General features: G+C 43.1%; 1 protein-coding gene across 9 annotated transcripts in view; it reads right to left on the minus strand.

Moving 5' to 3' along the window:
• Positions 1 to 1,951: 1,951 nt before the first annotated feature.
• LOC139535661 (polyhomeotic-like protein 2) overlaps positions 1,952 to 20,856 on the minus strand; it is a 44,853-nt gene continuing 25,948 nt past the window's right edge. For 8 of the 9 annotated variants that reach the window (XM_071335304.1, XM_071335306.1, XM_071335305.1 and 5 more), the window contains 8 exons: positions 20,424 to 20,779; positions 20,073 to 20,256; positions 5,229 to 5,434; positions 4,609 to 4,741; positions 4,350 to 4,470; positions 3,976 to 4,096; positions 3,569 to 3,875; positions 1,952 to 3,356 (listed from right to left, as the gene is read on the minus strand). In XM_071335304.1, the coding sequence (XP_071191405.1) occupies positions 3,202 to 3,356; positions 3,569 to 3,875; positions 3,976 to 4,096; positions 4,350 to 4,470; positions 4,609 to 4,741; positions 5,229 to 5,434; positions 20,073 to 20,256; positions 20,424 to 20,779 (1,583 nt within the window). In that variant the 3' untranslated portion in view covers positions 1,952 to 3,201. The remainder of the gene's footprint in view (positions 3,357 to 3,568; positions 3,876 to 3,975; positions 4,097 to 4,349; positions 4,471 to 4,608; positions 4,742 to 5,228; positions 5,435 to 20,072; positions 20,257 to 20,423; positions 20,780 to 20,856) is intronic. The other variant, XM_071335299.1, reaches the window with a different exon arrangement.

Below are 20,856 nucleotides of genomic sequence, written 5' to 3' on the forward strand. Positions count from 1 at the left end.
ATTTGTCTGAACATGACAAGATTCAACAACTGAGATATAAACTGAACAAGTTCCACAGACATGTGACTAACAGAAATTGAATAATGTGTCCCTGAACAAAGGGGGGGTCAAAATCAAAAGTAACAGTCAGTATCTGGTGTGGCCCCCAGCTGCATTAAGAACTGCAGTGCATCTTCTCCTCATGGACTGCACCAGATTTGCCAATTCTTGCTGTGAGATGTTACCCCACTCTTCCACCAAGGCACCTGCAAGTTCTTGGACATTTCTGGGGGGGGGGGGGGGGGGGCCCTAGCCCTCACATCCAACAGGTCCCAGACGTGCTCAATGGGATTGAGATCCAGGGCTCTTCGCTGGCCATGTCAGAACACTGACATTGCTGTCTTGCAGGAAATCACACACAGAACAAGTTGTATGGCTGGTGGCATTGTCATGCTGGAGGGTCATGTCAGGATGAGCCTGCAAGAAGGGTACCACATGAGGGAGGAGGATGTCTACCCTGTAACGCACAGCGTTGAGATTGCCTGCAATGACAACAAGCTCAGTCCGATGATGCTGTGACAACGCCCCAGACCATGACGGACCCTCCACCTCCAAATCGATCCCGCTCCAGAGTACAGGCCTCGGTGTAACGCTCATTCCTTCGACGATAAACGTGAATCCGACCATCACCCCTGTTGAGACAAAACCCTGACTTGTCAGTGAAGAGCACTTTTTGCCAGTCCTGTCTGGCACAGCGACGGTGGGTTTGTGCCCATAGGCGACGTTGTTGCCGGTGATGTCTGGTGAGGACCTGCCTTGCAACAGGCCTACAAGCCCTCAGTCCAGCCTCTCAGCCTTTTGCGGACAGTCTGAGCACTGATGGAGGGATTGTGCGTTCCTGGTGTAACTCAGGCAGTTGTTGCCATCCTGTACCTGTCCTGCAGGTGTGATGTTCAGATGTACCGATCCTGTGCAGGTGTTGTTACACGTGGTCTGCCACTGCGAGGACGATCAGCTGTCTGTCCTGTCTCCCTGTAGCGCTGTCTTCGGCGTCTCAGTATGGACATTGCAATTTCTTGCCCTGGCCACATCTGCAGTCCTCATGCCTCCTTGCAGCATGCATAAGGCACGTTCACGCAGATGAGCAGGGACCCTGGGCATCTTTCTTTTGGTGTTTTTGAGTCAGTAGAAAGGCCTCTTTAGTGTCCTAAGTTTTCATAACTGTGACCTTAATTGCCTACCGTCTGTAAGCTGTTAGTGTCTTAACAACCGTTCCACAGGTGCATGTTCATTAATTCTTTATGGTTCATTGAACAAGCATGGGAAACTGTGTTTAAACCCTTTACAATGAAGATCTGGTAAGTTATTTGGATTTTTACAAAGGGTCCTGAAAAAGTTTCTTTTTTTGCTGAGTTTAGAAGTGATTGACATATGGGTAAGCCTAAAAGCAAAACCTCAGACCACACATTACTTTGAGTGATAGGAAAGGATTCGCCAATCATAACACTAGACTAAAATAATCCCAAATCACTGATAAATTCTTCCCGCGCACTGAATGGTGACATGTCTGCCACATATCCTAACTTAAATCGCATATATTATAATCGAAAGACTTGAAAGCAGCCACTATTAACTTATTCAATACACCAACCTATTCAATATTCAAACCCACTGTACTTCAGTTGTTGTACAAGCACTACCCTTTAAGCACCACTAGAGGACAGGCTACATTTGTGACAAAATAATCCAGATAAATATGTTACCATGTACTTACACTAATACATGCCCCATGTAATAATGATACAAGACCGCAGGAAGGAAGGGGGATCTTTCGGAGTTCTGGAGACAACTGTAATCCACCCAAAGGACTATGTGCGATCAGTGAAGCTACTGGTCTTGCTACTGTACCGACATGCCATAATATCAAACTCAAGCAAATATAGATTTTAACACAAAAATAAAAACATACAACTGACTATGTTGCAGATTTATCATTGAAAAATGTTGCGTAACAAATTCAGTACTTCGATAAATACAGGCATTTGACAAAGCATCATCTCAAACAATTAAAAACACAATTGACCATTCATCACATGACAAGCATACAATATTTTTTTTATAAAAACACTAAAAAGACACCTTCCCCAAGCCATGATATTTACATGTTTGCATATTTCAAAATACTTCACAATTTTTATATAAAACATTATGGATAACTTAAAAGCAAATACAAGCATGTAATTCTTTACAGGTAGCTTTAGACTCATACAGATCTTGACAACTCACCAAACCAAATATTTGAATTTCAGACCCAATCAAGTAATGTTGGTTTTATTAAATTAAGCTATGGAGAAGAGAACCAATCATTTTAAGTGCTAGTGGAATAAAAGAGGTATGATGGTGAACATCCACAGTGAGTTCATTGAGTTCTGCAACTTTTCAGCCTTGTGGTCAACCCATAGATAGCATGGGTCAACCCTACAGTCATAGAAGACCTCACAGGATGTGAAATCTGACCCAGGAATAAATAAAAGGCATGGCATGGCGTCTTGGTAAATCACATTTGGAAAGAAGATTGTCTCTCTAAGCCCGTAAAATGTACAGGGAAAGTATCAATGTCACAAAGTAACAGCGTAAACTGCTCTGAGCACAGTGAAATGCCATGCAGTGTATAGTGTATAGTTGCTGATCATTATGAAATGGAGCTAAGCATCTGTTGTATAAGACTCAAACTGGTGACTGGCTTTCATTTGTTCCCTGACAAACATACTGTACACGTATGGCTGTCAACATTCGATCAGCACCAAAATAAAACCACGTATGCGGTCAATGATAATTAAAAATCACAATTATACTTCAGAAGAAATTCAGATATACCCACATTTTCACATCTTTTCCTACAAGCTCAAATATATCCTTGCAGTGCTTTTAGCACTATTTGTGCCATTACTCTAACGCAGTCAGTCCATTAAAGTATTTCCCTGGAAATGTCTCTTTGACAACCAAGGGAATGACCAGTTGTCCACCTGTCTGCAGGCCATGGATAACTGTACCATGAAGAAGCCAATCCAAAGGTGGGATGAAAGATGGTAGTGCAGAGGTAAGGTAGTCATCAGTGCGATGGCGACATGTTTAATCTTGTCCCAGAGTATGACGCCTTCCCACCAAACACAGACGAACACACAAATGCACACACATCAGCACCATATCAACCCATCATGGCTAAGAGTCTTTGAGCATGTTGATGCTTGCGTAGATCTTAAGTGCAGGTCCCAGTTTAATGTTCATGGCACTCATAAGGTGGTCCTCTTTCAGTAGGAGCATGGCCTGGCCGTCTATCTCCTGAGAGCGGAACTCATCTGCTATCTCCTGGCAGCCTAGGAACAAGCCACAGCGAACCCATTAAATAAATGATCTAACGTCAACGACAAGCATGAACACTGTCTACATAAGACAATCCACTGAGGAATTAATAAACGTTACTGATCCCCAGAGGGGAAATAAGCTTCCTATCATCACATCATCATGCCTACAGAAGAATATAGTTATGGTGTAGGCCTAAGCTAAATACTGTATTTATGAGACTTACCTGGAAGGGAGCGAATGAACTCGTATACTTCCTCCACATTCCACTTGGTGGGGTCGTTGGGCAGGATGTGCTGAGTGAGGAGAGGCAGCTCTCGGCTCCGGGGGGACTCCTGGTCCGAGCCTCTCCCTGCCAGGAGTGACACCGCCTGGGGTGCCGGGGGCCCTGAGCTGGCTGCTGACAGGGGCGACGGAGGCTCCTCATAGCTGGACATGTCAGAGCAGGGGCTGGACTCTTCCTGGCTGGGTTGGGAGGGAAGCGGGGAGGACACTGAACCCCCCTGGGTCTGCTGAGGCATAGGGGACAGCTTCTGAAACAAAACCCATGAGTCAGCTCTGGTGTCACTGACGGGAGCATGTTTGTTCACAGGGGAGCTGTGATGTCAGTGGAGAAGTAGGAGAGGATCTTACCTGCTTCTTAGAATTGATACTCTGGTGGCCGCTGTTGTGTGACCTTCTGTGCCAGCGGTTGGATGTTTTGCTCCTTTCTGGATGGAAAAGGCCTATCCGCTTCCTGCAACCAACATTATACCTGTTCCACAACAACAAGGATAATAGTTATGTCCACTCCCATCCCACATCTCAAAGGAACACTACTGAGGAGCTCTGACCCTGAGGGTTTTAACCCACAGAAAGCATCTAAACATTCTACATCTATCTGCATTGCTTGCAGTTTGGGGTTTTAGGTTGGGTTTCTGTATAAGCACTGTGACATCTGCTCTTTGTAAAAAGGGCTTTATGAATACATTTGATTGATTAGAAATGGCACCCCAAATGTGAATTACCTTTTTGCACACACCATGGAACAAAACCGTTTTGACCCCTTGAATTTGTAGGCAAAGTCCACCCAGCCACAGAATTCACAGCTCAGTTTGGGAGAATCTGAATCCTCTTGGTCTTTTAATTCTGTGGACAAATCAAAATAATTCCATGAAAGATCAACATCTCTTACATTGTTATGAAGCTGTAGCACTTAGAAAGTCCATAATTGTGTTGCTTGCCAAATAAGATGGCTTCAATCACTCCATACATGACCTCCCTTACCTTGAGGGGTCAGCTCCTCTGTCTCAGAGTCTGTGGTGTTGGTGGGGTTACTAACAGGAGTCTTGTCCGGGTCAGAGGAGAGCTGCTCATGCAGCTTCTTTGGGCTGTCCATCATCACAGGCAACCGCTCAATCTGGGCAAGACAACGTGTGATGGCTTAATGGCACTCTTTCCAAGCTATGACAGCAATACAATGGCAAACTAACAATGCTGTGTCCATAAGCTATAATAAATCCTGTGCAGAAAACATCCACTAGGAAACAGGGAGTTGTTAATTGATAAGTCAAATACACACTTGAGTGACTGTGCCTATCAACATTTTTCACCCCACCTCTCTCAAAAATAACACTTAATTGTGGTCTTAACATCTGTGTGCCTTCTTTCACAGACATCTCTGTATGGAACAACATTTTGGACTACAGAAGGCTATTTGAATTTATGACCAAGGTAAACAATAGTAAGACATTGCACTTTGTCATTGCTTAGCACAGAGAGTGTTGTTGCATGATTGTTTGTGTTTGTTGCTATTAGGAATATGCCCCTGTGGGAAATCACTCTTGAGATAGTGGCATGTTGTTTACTCCTAGCTGCTAAGGAGTACCATGGGAGAGAGCACTTACAGGGAAGGGTTCAGCTCCCTCCTGGATGACAAAGCCCTCAATGACGTGGGTGAGGACCTGGGGCTTGACGATAGCCTGGGGTGGCTTGTTCTCCCCATTCTGTGGGATGCTCCCTGTCAAAGTGGGCGCCTCGTTCTCATTTCCCGAGGTCATGGCTGGAGGTGGAGTCCCGGGTGCAGCATTCACCCTGTTGGTAGTAGTGACTCCTGCCAATTACAAATTAAAAGGAGCAGATAACGCATTGCATCATTCAATGATGTGGCCCACATTTGTACTCAATGTTTTACAATATATTCATGTCACTTTAATTGAGCTAAAATATTATTTCACGGTGTGTACTACTGTTGTCTTCTCTAGTCATTCAAGTACTAATGTAAATCATTATATTGATCATCTACCTGTCAAATCATGTGTAAGGGGCCCACTTCCATTACCAAGCGTTTGTAATGTAACTCACTAGATACATTTACATCAGTAACTAATGCGTATCAAGATATCAAAAATAATTATGGCTACCGTAATGAAGTAGTAAATGCATGAAAACAACAAACGCTTCCGTGGCTGTTTGCAACAATGTTAAAACCCTTAAAAGTACTGATAAAGTTCAACAACTGTTCCATTTCAAAAGGGAAATAAGAATTGGCTCACCTAAATTCTTCCTGCCGCTTCACTTGTGCTTTTATCCGATTCAATACACAAGCACGCGCTATGGCCTGCCTCCCTCTTTCAAAGCGATAACTGTACTACAAAGCACGCAATACAGAACAGAGACACTCACTCGATCGAGCCCTGCACCAATGGTGAGAGGCGGGCAGAGCAGAATAATTAAATACTTCAATAAGGTACCGCCCTCTCTTTTTCCTCCATAGACATGTACTCTGCGCTTATACTCTTACAATTAGAAACATGCAAATAAAAACACTTCACTTATGTTGACAGACACATTTCTGGTTTTTCTCATGTGAATAAATCTCAGCCCTGCAAATTCACAGGGCTCAAGTCTATCTGAGCAACTACTGACACACAGGAACCGCTCTTTAGTCTTTATACAAATGCAGGTCCTGTGACCCAATGTAGCATAACATTCCACAATTGCAAACCAAAATAAACCTTCATTCGCTTTATAAGGAAACATACTACAGGATACTGCACAAAATATGGTTTAAGTAAGCATAATAAATACCAGGAGCAGTTGGCTATATTCTGCAACTTTGGGTTATGTTCAACCACACAGTAGGCTCTGAATGTGTTGCAATCTGGTCCAAGCAGAGAGCCAGAGGTCCTGCAGGCCTACCTCTATTTTTAGACATCAAAGATGACTGTCTGTTTAATTTGAACCTCAGTGACAAGCGGAGCACCTCGACTATGCATTCACACCCAAGCACTAGTCATAAAAAAAGAGCCTTGTGGCTTTACATATTTCACTTTTACAAGAACAGTAGCAATAAAAATGAAACCTCTTAATATGATCTGCATGTTCAGCATTTTGAATAAGCGAGAGTGTAAGACTACTACCATCATAAAACCCATTTTTCCATTTGACTAAAAGTTTAAAGCACAATATTTCTGTCCATGACAAATTTTACATTTAACTCTCCCTGACAGGAACACTGTGTCCACTGCTCCTCAATGGTTCCATTGGGGATAACCAGACAAGATTCCTCACCCTGACCAAAGCCACGAGCACAGCTGACAAACATTAAGAACAGATCTGCCTCCCCACCTGGTGCATAATTTATTAACTGTGTGTAAATGTCTTACTAAATTAGGGCATATGTGACCCGTTTCAGGAAACTAGGCGTATATCGCGGGTCACTACGTCACAGGAGAGCCGTTTGAACGTAAACATTTTTTTTTCATCAAAATATGTTTTTGAGGCAGAAATGCCTTCTCGAACATGTGAACTTTCATGTGTCTTAATAACAAACGTGTATGCCACCTGTATATACGAATAAAATTGTTAAATTACAAACCTAGTTGGTTTAGCCACAGAAAAAGTCAGCAACCTTCCCGCTAGTCATGATTGGCTGAGAATGAGTGGGCTGGACATGCCGAGAGACGAGTTTGGATTGGTCTGCCATATAGCACGCGTCTGTCCATTTGAGCTAGTCAGTATGTCTAGGTAATCCTGTATAACACGGCTTTATTTATTTTTTACCACGTAGTAAAACTGCATAAGTGTTGCTCTCCACTTTATGGAGGACTGAGTTTTGAAATCAGTGGAATTCGAGTATGATAGCTAAGGAGATGGAGAAAACACCTGTCTCCTGATTACATCTTCAAACTAAGGGTAACCATGGCATCCGACAGGAGACAAGTCCATCCATGATATATAAGGGTAAGATAGTCTAGCTAGCTACATTTTCAGATATTACACATTTCTAATTTTGACAAGAAAGTGGTTTCATTTCAAGTTAGTGTACTATTAGCTAGCTAGCTAACGTTAGCTGGCTGGCTCGCTAACTAACATTACGTGTATGATCTTATTATTCATATCTCAGAGCCATTTAATTGACCAGCTAAAGGCTAATGTTAGCTAGCTAACATTGAACCTGGTTGGTTAGCTACCTGCAGATTCATGCAGGGTAGTAACGTCATGAGTTGGGATTATGGTTCATTGTTTAGCTAGCTTGCCACTATGCAAGTAACCATTTCGGTGTGTTCGATTTCAGAGCAATCGTGTGCCACAGCACAGAATAACTGATAAATTTACAAACGCTCAACACCCATTGAATATGACCGGTGTCAGTAAAGGTTGGCAAAAAAAGCGTAATTCAATTGTTGCAAGAAGCACAGTCACCGACGCTCTGGATAACATGAAAACAACTTAACCAGCTCTACTAGGTTGAATAAAATGGTCTGAGTATTGGTGGGGGCTAAAACTTAAGGGTGTGAACGATGCTGAATGGGTGTAGACAAAAGAAGAGCTCTCCAGTAGGTACCAAAACATTCAATGGCCATTTTCTCAAAAGTGAAGTTATAGGTTTATCAACTTCCAAAGCAGAATTAATTTCCCATTGTTACTCAAATGCAGTGTATGATATACCATTTTGTAGGTTTTATCAAATGTAAAAAACACAATTAAAAACTTTGCTACATAAGACCGAATCAAGGCGGTCGGTTACATGTGTAGATTCTAGGATTTTCTGGTGCAAAACATTATATTTTGATATGTAACACTTTTTTTTGGTTATTGCACGATTATACATATAATTATACATATAATCCAAGATGGCGTAGCAGTGCAGTGCAGACGTAGTTTGTTGTCCTCTCGTTTACTTTTTGCCTTTGGTCTTTTTTGTATATATTCCAATTTATTTTTCAATCTCTTTTTCCATTTTTAAATTAAATATACCTTCTAGTAATCCGCCTCACTCAATGTGACAAGGATCCGCTATTTCTTTAGATCCTATAGCCAAAACTTTCATCAGCCAGCTAATTAGCTAAGTTACTAGCTATTTAGTCATTGTTAGCCACTGCTAGCGGCCTTTACCCTCTGCTCAGGCACCAGCTGTTTTTTTTAGCTTGGATAATACCTGCCAGCCTCGGACTGTTTTTCTCCACTACAACGCCAGATTACTGCCGTAAACCCTGGACCATTGATCATCACAGCTAGCTAGCTGCAACTGAGTGACCCGGCCCCGAAGCTAACCCTGAGCCAGGCGCATCTCCCGGCTAGCAAACGAAATTACGACAACTACAATACCTCTTTCGCCATCTGGCCCGGTCCCTTTGTCGACACAGCGCCCCTCCGTACCACCACGACTGGTCCGCAGACTTAATTCCATCAGCTGTCCGGCCTTTGCCGGACGACGGAGCAAATGCTTCTTCTTACCCCGGACTGCTAACTTTAAACGCTGTGTCTCCCGCGTGCTAGCGTAGTAACGACTACCTAGCGGCTTCCCTGTTTCATCTATTGCTGTACACTGGACCCTATGATCACTTGGCTACTTAGCTGATGCCTGCTGGACTGTTCATTTATCACGGTACTCCACTTTGTTTACCTTTGTTTATCTGTTGGCCCTAGCACCGAACTCAGGCCCCGTGTGTAGTTAACTTCTTAGCGCTAGGGGTCAGATTATTATTATTATTTTTTTTAATAACGTGCCCAACGTAAAACGGACATTTTCTCTGGCCCAGATTGTAGAATATGCATATAATTTACAGATAGTCTCGTGAGTGGAAACATCCGAAGATTATCAAAGGTAAGCGATTAATTTCATTGCATTTCTGACTTTCGTGACCAAGCTAATATAAGGCTAGCTGTTGTAGCATTGAAAGCTACACTCACAAAAGCTTGGATATCTTTCGCTGTAAAGTATATTTTCAAAATCTGACACGATAGGTGGATTAACAACAAGCTAAGCTGTGTTTTGGTATATTTCACTTGTGATTGCATGATTATAAATATTTGTAGTAATATTTTTTGCATTTGGCGCCCTGCAATTCTAGCGGTTGTTTAGGAAAGGGATCCCGTAAAAGGGATCCGTAGCGCAGAGAAGTTAACCGACCCTCTCTGCTCATTCATCGCCATTTTACCTGTTGTTGTCTTAGCTGTTGTTGTCTCACCCGTTGTTGACTTAGCTAGCTCTCCCAATCAACACCTGTGATTGCTTTATGCCTCGCTTTATGTCTCTCTCTAATGTCAATATGCCTTGTATACTGTTGTTTAGGATAATTATCATTGTTTTAGTTTACTGCGGAGCCCCTAGTCCCACTGTACATGCCTTAGATACCTCCTTTGTCCCACCTCCCAAACATGCGGTGACCTCACCCAGTATAACCAGCGTGTCCAGAGATGCAACCTCTCTTATCACTCAGTGCCTGTACCCGCACCCCACCATACCCATCTGCACTTTAAGCCCTGAATCTATTCTACCACGCCCAGAAGTCTGCTCCTTTTATTCGCTGTCCCCAACGCACGAGATGACCAGTTTTGCTAGCCCTTAGCCGTACCCTCATCATACTCCTCCTCGGGTGATGTGGAGGCTAACCCAGGCCCTGCGTGTCCCCAGGCACTCTCATTTGTTGACTTCTGTAATCAAAAAAGCCTTGGTTTCATGCATGTTAACATCAGAAGCCTCCTCCCTAAGTTTGTTTTACTCACTGCTTTAGCACACCACCAACCCTGATGTCCTTGCCGTTTCTGAATCCTGGCTTAGGAAGGCCACCAAAAATTAGGAGTTTCCATACCAAACTACATTTTCCGTCAAGATAGAACTACCAAAGGGGGAGGAGTTGCAATCTACTGCAGAGATAGCTTGTAAAGTTCTGTCAAACTTTCCAGGTCTATGCCCAAACAGTTCAAGCTTCTAATTAAAAAAAATGAATCTCTCCAGAAATAAGTCTCTCACTGTTGCCGCCTGTTATAGACCCCCCCTCAGCTCCCAGCTGTGCCCTGGACACCATATGTGAATTGATTACACCCCATCTATCTTCAGAGTTCGTTCTGTTAGGTGACAAACTGGGATATGCTTAACACCCCGGCCTTCCTACAATCTGAGCTAGATACCCTCAATCTCACACAAATTATCAAGGAAACCACCAGGTACAACCCTAAATCCGTAAACATGGGCACCCTCATAGATATTATCCTGACCAACTTGCCCTCCAAATACACCTCTGCTGTTTTCAATCAGGATCTCAGCGATCACTGCCTCATTGCCTGCATCCGCGGTCAAACAACCACCCCGCATCACTGTCAAACGCTCCCTAAAACACTTCTGCGAGCAGGCCTTTCTAATCGACCTGGCCCAGGTATCCTGGAAGGATATTGAAATCATCCCGTCAGTCGAGGATGCCTGGTCGTTCTTTAACTTCTCTAGGATAGGGGGCAGCATTTTCACTTTTGGATAAATAGCCTGCCCAATTTCAACTTCCTTCTACTCATCCCCAGAATATAAGATATAAATATTATTAGTATATTTGGATAGAAAATACTCTGAAGTTTCTAAAATTGTTTGAATCATGTCTGTGAGTATAACAGAACTTATGTAGCAGGCAAAACCCCGAGGACTAACCATTCAGATTTTTTTTTTTTTTTTAGGTCACTGTCTGTTCAATGAGTTTTCATTGGGATACTAGATTTCTAAGGGACTTGTTTGCAGTTCCTACCGCTTCCACTGGATGTTACCAGTCTTTGGAAATTGGTTGAGGTTATTCCTTTGTGCAATGAAGAAGTACGGCCATCTTGAATCAGTGTAACGTTATGTGTACTGTTTGAGAGTTGCGCAAGACTAGAAAAGTAGCGTTAGTTTGTTGTCCTCCTGTATTGAAAACAGATAGACCCGTCTTCGATTTGACCGATTATTAACGTTTAAAAATACCTAAAGTTGTATTACAAAAGTAGTTTGAAATGTTTACACGTAACTTTTGAGATATTTTGTAGTGACGTTGCGCAAATTGGAAGCTGTTTTTTCCTGGATCAAACGCGCCAAATAAATGGACATTTTGGATATATATGGACGGAATTAATTGAACAAAAGGACCATTTGTGATGTTTATGGGACATATTTGAGTGCCAACAAAAGAAGCTCGTCAAAGGGAAGGTATGATTTATATTTTATTTCTGTGTTTTGTGTTGCGCCTGCAGGGTTGAAATATGCTACACTCTTTGTTTACTGTTGTGCTATCATCAGATAATAGCATCTAATGCTTTCGCCGAAAAGCCTTTTTGAAATCTGACATATTGGCTGGATTCACAACGAGTGTAACTTTAATTTGGTATCTTACATGTGTGATTTAATGAAAGTTAGATTTTTATATCATTTTATTTGAATTTGGCGCTCTGCATTTTCCCTGGCTTTTGGCCAAGTGGGACGCAAGCGTCCCCCCTATCCCAGAGATGTTAAAAGTAATTTCCTCACCATCTTAAACAAGCATGCCCCTTTCAAAAAATGTAGAACTAAGAACAGATATAGCTCTTGGTTCACTCCAGACCTGACTGCCCTTGACCAGCACCAAAACATCCTGTGGCGGACAGCAATAGCATCGAATAGTCCCTGCGTTATGCAACTGTTCAGGGAAGTCAGGAACCAATACACACAGTCAGTCAGGAAAGCAAAGGCTAGCTTTTTCAAACAGAAATTTGCATCCTGTAGCTCCAACTCCCAAAAAGTTTTGGGACACTGTAAAGTCCATGGAGAACAAGAGCACCTCCTCCCAGCTGCCCACTGCACTGAGGCTAGGCGACACGGTCACCACCGATATATCCATGATAATCCAAAATGTCAATAAGCATTTCTCTATGGCTGGCCATGCTTTCCTCCTGGCTACCCATACCCCGGCCAACAGCTCCGCACCCCTCGCAGCTACTTGCCCGAGCCTCCCCAGCTTCTCCTTCACCCAAATCTAGATCGCAGATGTTCTGAAAGAGCTGCAAAACCTGGACCCGTACAAATCAGCTGGGCTAGACAATCTGGACCCTCTCTTTCTAAAATTATCCGCCGCCATTGTTACAACCCCTATTACCAGTCTGTTCAACATCTTTCTTTTTGTCCGAGATCCCTAAAGATTGGAAAGCTGCCGCGGTCATCCCCCTCTTTAAAGGGGGAGACACTCTAGACCCAAACTGCTACAGACCTATATCCATCCTGCCCTGCCTTTCTAAAGTCTTTGAAAGCCAAGTTAATAAACAGATCACCGACCATTTTGAATCCCACTGTACCTTCTCCGCTGTGCAATCCGGTTTCCGAGCTGTTCACGGATGCACCTCAGCCACGCTCAAGGTACTAAACGATATCATAACCGCCATCGATAAAAGACAGTACTGTGCAGTGTCGTGTCTTTGGTAATGCCAGATTAATTGCTATGACATGCTATTCTATAAAATAATTTCTCCGTAATTAATATCACCTGATTGAACTAATCATGTAAATAACTAGAGAGGGACACCACGAAAGAATATTTATAGAGCTGTTATCTTCCGAATAAACTCTTAAAGATTTAGTAATATTTTACATCCATAGCCGTCCATATTAATCGTCAACTTACTTCAGTCTCATATTCTGAAAGTTGTAAATTCTTGGTTATCTGCAAGAATCCTGGCTAACAAGTTGAATCAGCAATACAAAATTGGGTTTAATTATTTATTTACTAAATACCTAACTAATCACACAGAATCACACATACACAATTAAATCATAACTTGATTACAAATTGCCGTCATAAAGGAAAACGTCCCTAGCGGGCGGAACAGATATGACAGCTTGTTACACAAAGAAAAGGGGGCTGGATTTTAGTGAAAGAGCGGGAGACTGGAACAGAGGCGAAGCTGTGCTATCGTAAATACAGTATCTTATGCATTCTAAATTACCGCCCATTTGGAAAAGGAAAATGCAATAAATATTTACTCTGAGCTGCGCTTCAGTAGGTTGGTGGTAGATGGAAGGCCGTGTTGCCAAACCGAGCCCTCTGTCCTTTGAAGAATGTCTCTGGTGGTCACTGGATACGTGTAGTAACGTCGTTGTGTAGTAGACGGGATACTCTGACTGTCCTTCCTAACCTGCGTTTGTAGCAGCTGTTGCTAACTCAACGACTAGGAGGTATCACTTCTGTAGTGAATACGAGTTCAAAGTTCATACCATTCACAACCAAAGTCCATGCTGATGTTGGCTTAGTTTTGTAGTTATTATCTGAACCATTCTGACATCGGATCGTCATCCTAATGTACCCGGAACAGAAAGTTATATTTTTGTCAATGGCTTTATATAGTGGAGGGAGAGGGGTGTGTCTGAAAAGTTTATAACCCATGCCTCTTCACAGGGGCGGGCCACTGTTCGAGCAGAGGCCCAAACTTATGAAAACCCAAATCTCTCATTTGGAAGCTAAAACTACATTTCATCTCTTCACAAATAATTTCATATTCAAACATTTGAATTAAACAACAATTCCATGTGAATCTGATGTTTAGACTTTCCACAGTAGAGTTTGTCATTCTATCATTGATGAGAATGTGTCAGAGGGCAACCGAACTGACATAATATACCTTAAGTACCACCGCATATGTTCAGTTGGTCGGATTACCAGAATATAGTTAATTTCCCCCCAACTTCTGATGTTCCCAGAATCTCTTTGGAATTGTTTACCAAAGGCGCTAACCAAAGTAGCTAATTGGATATAAATAACGGACATTATCGAACAAATCAAGCATTTATTGTGGACTTGGGATTCCTAGGGCTGCATTCTGATGAAGTTCATCAAAGGTAAGGAAATATTTATCATGTATTTTCTGGTTTCTGTTGACCAACATGGCGGCTAATTTGGCTATTGTTCTGAGCTCCGTCTCAGATTACAGATTATTATTTGCTTTTCCCGTAAAGTTTTTTTGAAATCTGACACAGCGGTTGCATTAAGGAGACGTATATCTATAATTCCATGTGTATAACTTGTATTATCATCTACATTTATGATGAGTATTTCTGTTGAAACGATGTGGCTATGCAAAATCACTTGATGTTTTTGGAACTAGTGAATGTAACGCGCCAATGTAAAACTCTGACTTTTTTATATAAATATAAACTTTATCAAACAAAACATGCATGTATTGTGTAACATGAAGTCCTATGAGTGTCATCTGATGAAGATAATCAAATGTTAGTGATTACTTTTATCTCTATTTCTGCTTTTTGTGAAAGCTATCTTTCGCTGGAAAAATAGCTGTGCTTATTGTGGTTTGGTGGTGACCTAACAATTGTTTGTAGTACCTTCGCTGAAAAGCATATTTGAAATTGGATACTTTGGTGGGATTAACAACAAGAACACCTTTAAAATGATATAAGACACATGTATGTTTGAGGAATTTTAATTATGAGATTTCTGTTTGAATTTGGCGCCCTGCACTTTCTCTGGCTGCTGTCATATCGATCCCGGTAGCGGGATGCAGAAATAAGAAGTTAATGCAACCGTTGTGTCAGATTTCAAAAAAACTTTACGGAAAAAGCACACCATGCAATAATCTGAGACGGCGCTCAAATATAAATACAATTTCTCCGCCATGTTGGAGTCAACAGAAATACGAAATTACATCATAAATATTATTAAATATACAAATTACATCATAAATATTCCCTTACCTTTGAATATCTTCATCAGAATGCATTCCCAGGAATCCTAGTTCGACAATAAATTGTTGTTTTGTTCGATAATGTCAATTATTTATGTCCAAATAGCTGCTTTTGCTAGCGCGTTTAGCACACATATCCAAACGCTCGTGCAAGTGATGCATAACGTCGGACGAAAACTTAAAAAAGTTATATTACAAGTCGAATAAACTGGTCAAACTTAGTAGAGAAACAATCTTCAGGATGTTGTTATCATATATATCCAATAACGTTCCAACCGGAGAATTCCTTCGTGTCTGTAAAAGTTATGGAACGCAAGGCGATATCATGAGGAATGCGCAAAAATCGCTGAAGCTGGAGACTTACATTTCCCTCACTAACTTTAAACATCAGCTATCTGAGCAGCTAACCGATCGCTGCAGCTGTACATAGTCGATCTGTAAATATCCCACCCAATCTACCTACCTCATCCCCATATTGTTTTTATTTACTTTGCTGCTCTTTTGCACACCAGTATCACTACTTACACACCATCATCTGCTCATCATCATCTGCTCATCATCTGCTCATCTATCACTCCAGTGTTAACCTCTCTGTGGTAGGTGGGATGATTGCCAATAGCCAGGGAAAATACAGAGCGCCATATTCAAATAAAATGATATAAAAATCAAACTTTCATTAAATCACACATGTAAGATACCAAATTAAAGCTACACTCGTTGTGAATCCAGCCAACATGTCAGATTTCAAAAAGGCTTTTCGGCGAAAGCATAAGATGCTATTATCTGATGATAGCACAACAGTAAACAAAGAGAGTAGCATATTTCAACACTGCAGGCACGACACAAAACGCAGAAATAAAAATATAATTCATGCCTTACCTTTGTCCCATAAACATCACAAATGGTCCTTTTGTTCGATTAATTCCGTCGATATATATCCAAAATGTCAATATATTTGGCGCGTTTCATCCAGAAAAACACAGCTTCCAACTTTCACTACAAAATATATCAAAAGTTACATGTAAACTTTACCAAAACATTTCAAACTACTTTTGTAATACAACGTTAGGTATTTTTAAACGTTAATAATCGATCAATTTGAAGACGGGATGATCTGTTTTCAATACAAAAAGAAAAACTGACAATTTTTTGGTAATGTGCCCCTCTTAAACAATTTACTTCAAGTGACCCTCATTTACGATTGCCGTACTTCTTCATTACACAAAGGAATAACCTCAACCAATTTCCAAAGACTGGTGACATCCAGTGGAAGCGGTAGGAACTGCAAACAAGTCCCTTAGAAATCTGGTGTCCCAATGAAAACTCATTGAAAAGACAGTGACCAGACATGATTCAAACAGTTTTAGAAACTTCAGTGTTTTTTCTATCCAAATCTACTAATAATATGCATATCTTATATTCTGGGGATGAGTAGCAGGCAATTGAAATTTGGCATGCTATTTATCCAAAAGTGAAAATGCTGCCCCCTATCCTGAAGAAGTTTAATCTTAATCTAATTAATCTGCTAAATTGTAATTACTTTGCTACCATGGCCTATTTATTGCCTTACCTCCTCATGCTATCTGCACACACTGTATATAGACTTAATTTTTTTCTATTGTGTTATTGACTGTACGCTTGTTTATTCCATGTGTAACTGTGTTGTTGTTTCTGTTGCACTGCTTTGCTTTATCTTGGCCAGGTCGCAGTTGTAAATGAGAACTTGCTCTCAACTAGCTTACCTGGTTAAATAAAGGTGAAATACAAAAATATATAATAAAATCCATATGTGTTATTTAATTGTTTTGATGTCTTCACTATTATTCTACAATGTAGAATGAGTAGGTGTCCAAAGTTTTGACCGGCACTGTATACATATTTTTTCATTGATAAATCAGAGTCGTGAACAAGCGCTACAACCCCGGCTGGAAAACTCCCTCCATTCCCCTTTCATGGTAACAAAAATGCCCTCATTTGCTGTATGATTCGGAAATGTTGGAACTGGGCCATGTCAGTTTCTAAAAGAAAGTACAAAGGCAAATTTGATCACATTTCTGTAGGTGTGGGCAGAATGTTTACATGTTTGCAGTGACTTTTTCCAAACTAAAAATGCCTGCCGCTTATACAGCGAGTCCCAAACAAACACTGGCTGAGCATTACACAAGATTGTCTATTTGAACAATTTAAAAGTAGGCTAAATGCTACAGCCCACACTTCTATGCAAAATACAAATTATGCTTCAATATTTTGTTAATCAACAGATTGTGTTTTATCTCCTGCCTTGGTATAGGCTCTGAGTTTAAATAGGAGAGCTACATCACAGCCTACCACACAGCAATACTGTAGCCTACCCATACCGTCAAATATTTTAAATAGGCTACCAGCCTATTTACTCTCGAGAATGCTTGGCCATTATCACGACTTCCGCCGAAGTTGGTCCCTCCCCCGTCCAGTGTCCCGCTGGGCGTCTGTACGTCCCGTCTGCTGTTCGTGACCAGTTGATCCACAAGTCACCCTCTGGTCATCCTGGGATCGGTCGGACAGTGCGCTGTTTGAGCGGGAGGTACTGGTGGCCTACCTTGGCTAAGGACATGAGGGTTTATGTTTCCTCCTGCTCGGTGTGCGCCCAGTGTAAGGCTCCTAGGCACCTGCCCAGAGGTAAGCTACACCCCTTACCCGTTCCACAGCGGCCTTGGTCGCATCTATCGGTGGATTTTCTGACTGATCTTCCACCCTCACAGGGAAACACCGCGATCCTGGTCGTTGTGGATCGTTTCTTTAAGTCCTGTCGTCTCCTCCCTCTGCCCGGTCTCCCTACGGCCCTACAGATTGCGGAGGCCTTGTTTACACACGTCTTGTGGCACTACGGGGTGCCTGAGGATATAGTGTCTGATCAGGGTCCCCAGTTCACGTCTCAGGTCTGGAAGGCGTTCAGGGAATGTCTGGGGGTCTTGATCAGCCTTACTTCAGGGTTTCACCCCGAGAGTAATGGGCAGGTGGAGAGAGTGAACCAGGATGTGGGCAGGTTTCTGCGGTCCTATTGCCAGGACCGGCCAGGGGAGTGGGCGGCGTTCGTGCCCTGGGCCGAGATTGCACAGAACTCTCTTCGCCACCTCTCTCCCTTCCAGTGCGTACTGGGGTACCAGCCGGTTCTGGCGCCTTGGCATCAGTCAGACCGAGGTTCCTGCGGTGGACGACTGGTTCAGGCGTGCGGAGGAGACATGGGAAGCTGTCCGTGTTCACCTTCAGCAGGCCGTGACACGCCAAAAGGTGAACGCAGATCGCCACCGCAGTGAGGCCCCGGTGTTTGCACCGAGGGACCGGGTCTGGCTCTCGACCCGAATCCTGCCCCTCCGCCTGCCCTGCCGGAAGCTGGGTCCTCGGTTTGTGGGGCCATTTAAAGTCCTGAGAACGAGGTTTGTTCTAGGTTACAGCTTTCACCCGATTACCGTATTAACCCCTCGTTCCATGTGTCTCTCCTCAGGCCGGTGGTGGCTGGCCCGCTCCAGGAGTCTGAGGTGTGGGAGGTTCCTTCGCCCCCTCTAGACATCGGGGGGGCCCCAGCGTACTGCGTTTGCTCCATACTGGATTCGAGGCGTCGGGCGAGGGGCCTTCAGTATCTCGTGGAGTGGGAGGGGTACGGTCCGGAGGAGAGGTGGTGGGTTCCGGTTGAGAACGCGTTGGACCCTTCAATGCTGCAGGAGTTCCACCGTCTTCACCCGGATCGCCCTGCGCCTCGCCCTCCGGGTTGTCCCCGAGGCCGGTGTCGACACGCTGCTGGAGCCGCGCGTCAAGGGGAGGGTACTGTCACGACTTCCGCCGAAGTTGGTCCCTCTCCTTGTTCGGGTGGCGTTCGAAGTCACCGACCTTCTAGCCATCGCTGATCCACTTTTCATTTTTCATTGGTTTTGTCTTGTCTTCCATCACACCTGGTTCCAATTCCATCAATTACATGTTGTGTATTTAACCCTCTGTTCTCCCTCATGTCCTTGTCGGTAATTGTTTCTTGTAGTGCTTATGCACGGTATGCTGGTATTTACCGGGTTTTGTTTGACCCATTTATTGTATTGTTCTGGAGACGGTGGTTTATGCATATTAAACGACACTGTTGTAAATCAGTTTTCGCTCTCCTTCGCCTGACTTCTCTGCTGCCAGTACGCACCTCACTACAGCTATTGAATGAGCGATGGATAAATGGTAGGCTAATACTTGTTGTGTAGCGGGAATAAACCAGTCATGTTAGAAAATATGATTATGACCTATACAATAAAAGTCAAAAAACCATGTTAGGCTGTATACTGCTATGTGATCTCCTTACCAACATCAAATGCATCGGTTTTATCATTACGTTTCAAAAGTCTATTAGCCTACCATTATAATTCCTGTGCATTAAACAACATTTTCCCCAGAAGAACAATATTTTCCTGCAATAGAATTGATTAACCACTAGAAGTTGTGCATACGCATGGTCTGAGCTGTACGTGAGATACGCACACTTTCCCATCAAGTTCAAAATGGATAAATACCAACCTGCGGGAAAACTGGCGCACGCAAGGTTGAAAGAGTCTTTCTTGTGCACACACCTTTGATAAATTAGGCCCCTGGAGAGCAGAACATGACAGAGCGGCTTATCTTTGATCTGGCTTTCCAAAGTTGTAATTAGTTGTAAATATGATATGACAACAATAGACCCCCCCAGTCCTGCCTCTAGGCAATAGAACTAAGAGATGGGGTGATACAAGCTTGTTAACATGAATCATTAAAACCAAATGTCCTGCTACCTTGTGGTTGGCTGATGGGCGTGACTGGGTCAGTCTTTGGCTGCTCTGTTGGCTTGGTGGCTTGTGGTGGAGACGGGGCAGATGGGGTACACTGCTGCTGTACTCTGGTAGTTGGGCAGCGCTCTCTGACCACCAATGACGTGGGCTTGTCCTGCCCTTTACTGTCCTGGACCAATCGGGAAGCCTGAGAGTACGTAATAGAATATAGGGAGAAGGGAGAGAGAGTTTAGTGAAACATAATATTTGACTAATGACAAGAGAATATTTATATATTTTAGGCTTACTGACACATTGTTACAGAGTAATCCTCTCCCATTTCCATAATTCTTGTTGTGACTGCTGTGTACTAACCTGTGAGGGCGCTGGTTGTATCTGGAGGTTAATGGCTGTGAGTTGTACTGGCTGGGCTTTGGCTTGGCTCAGGTTGGAGTGGAGAGCATGTGGGCTGATGGTGGAGTGAAAGATAGTTGCCTGCTGACTGGGTGTAATGGGTTGGTGGTGAGAGGTGGGTTTGGGCAGCACAGGGATAGGGCCTGGCTGGCAGGGGGAATGGGGGACCAGGGAGGGAGTCTGCAGGTGTGGCTGGATGGAGGCAGTTTGCAGTAGCTGGCCCTGGGTCCTCTGGGAAGCCTGGGTCTGCTGGATCACAAACTGCTGCTGCTGTTTGTGCTGCTGGACCAGGGAGTGGGGCTGGATCTGGGTGTATGCTGGAACAAGAATCGAGGATTAGGATACATTAAAAAAATCTTAGTTAAGTCAGTACATGTACACAAAAGTAAAATCG

The sequence above is a fragment of the Salvelinus alpinus genome, chromosome 12, assembly GCF_045679555.1.
Source record: "Salvelinus alpinus chromosome 12, SLU_Salpinus.1, whole genome shotgun sequence".
NCBI classification, from domain to species: domain Eukaryota; kingdom Metazoa; phylum Chordata; class Actinopteri; order Salmoniformes; family Salmonidae; genus Salvelinus; species Salvelinus alpinus.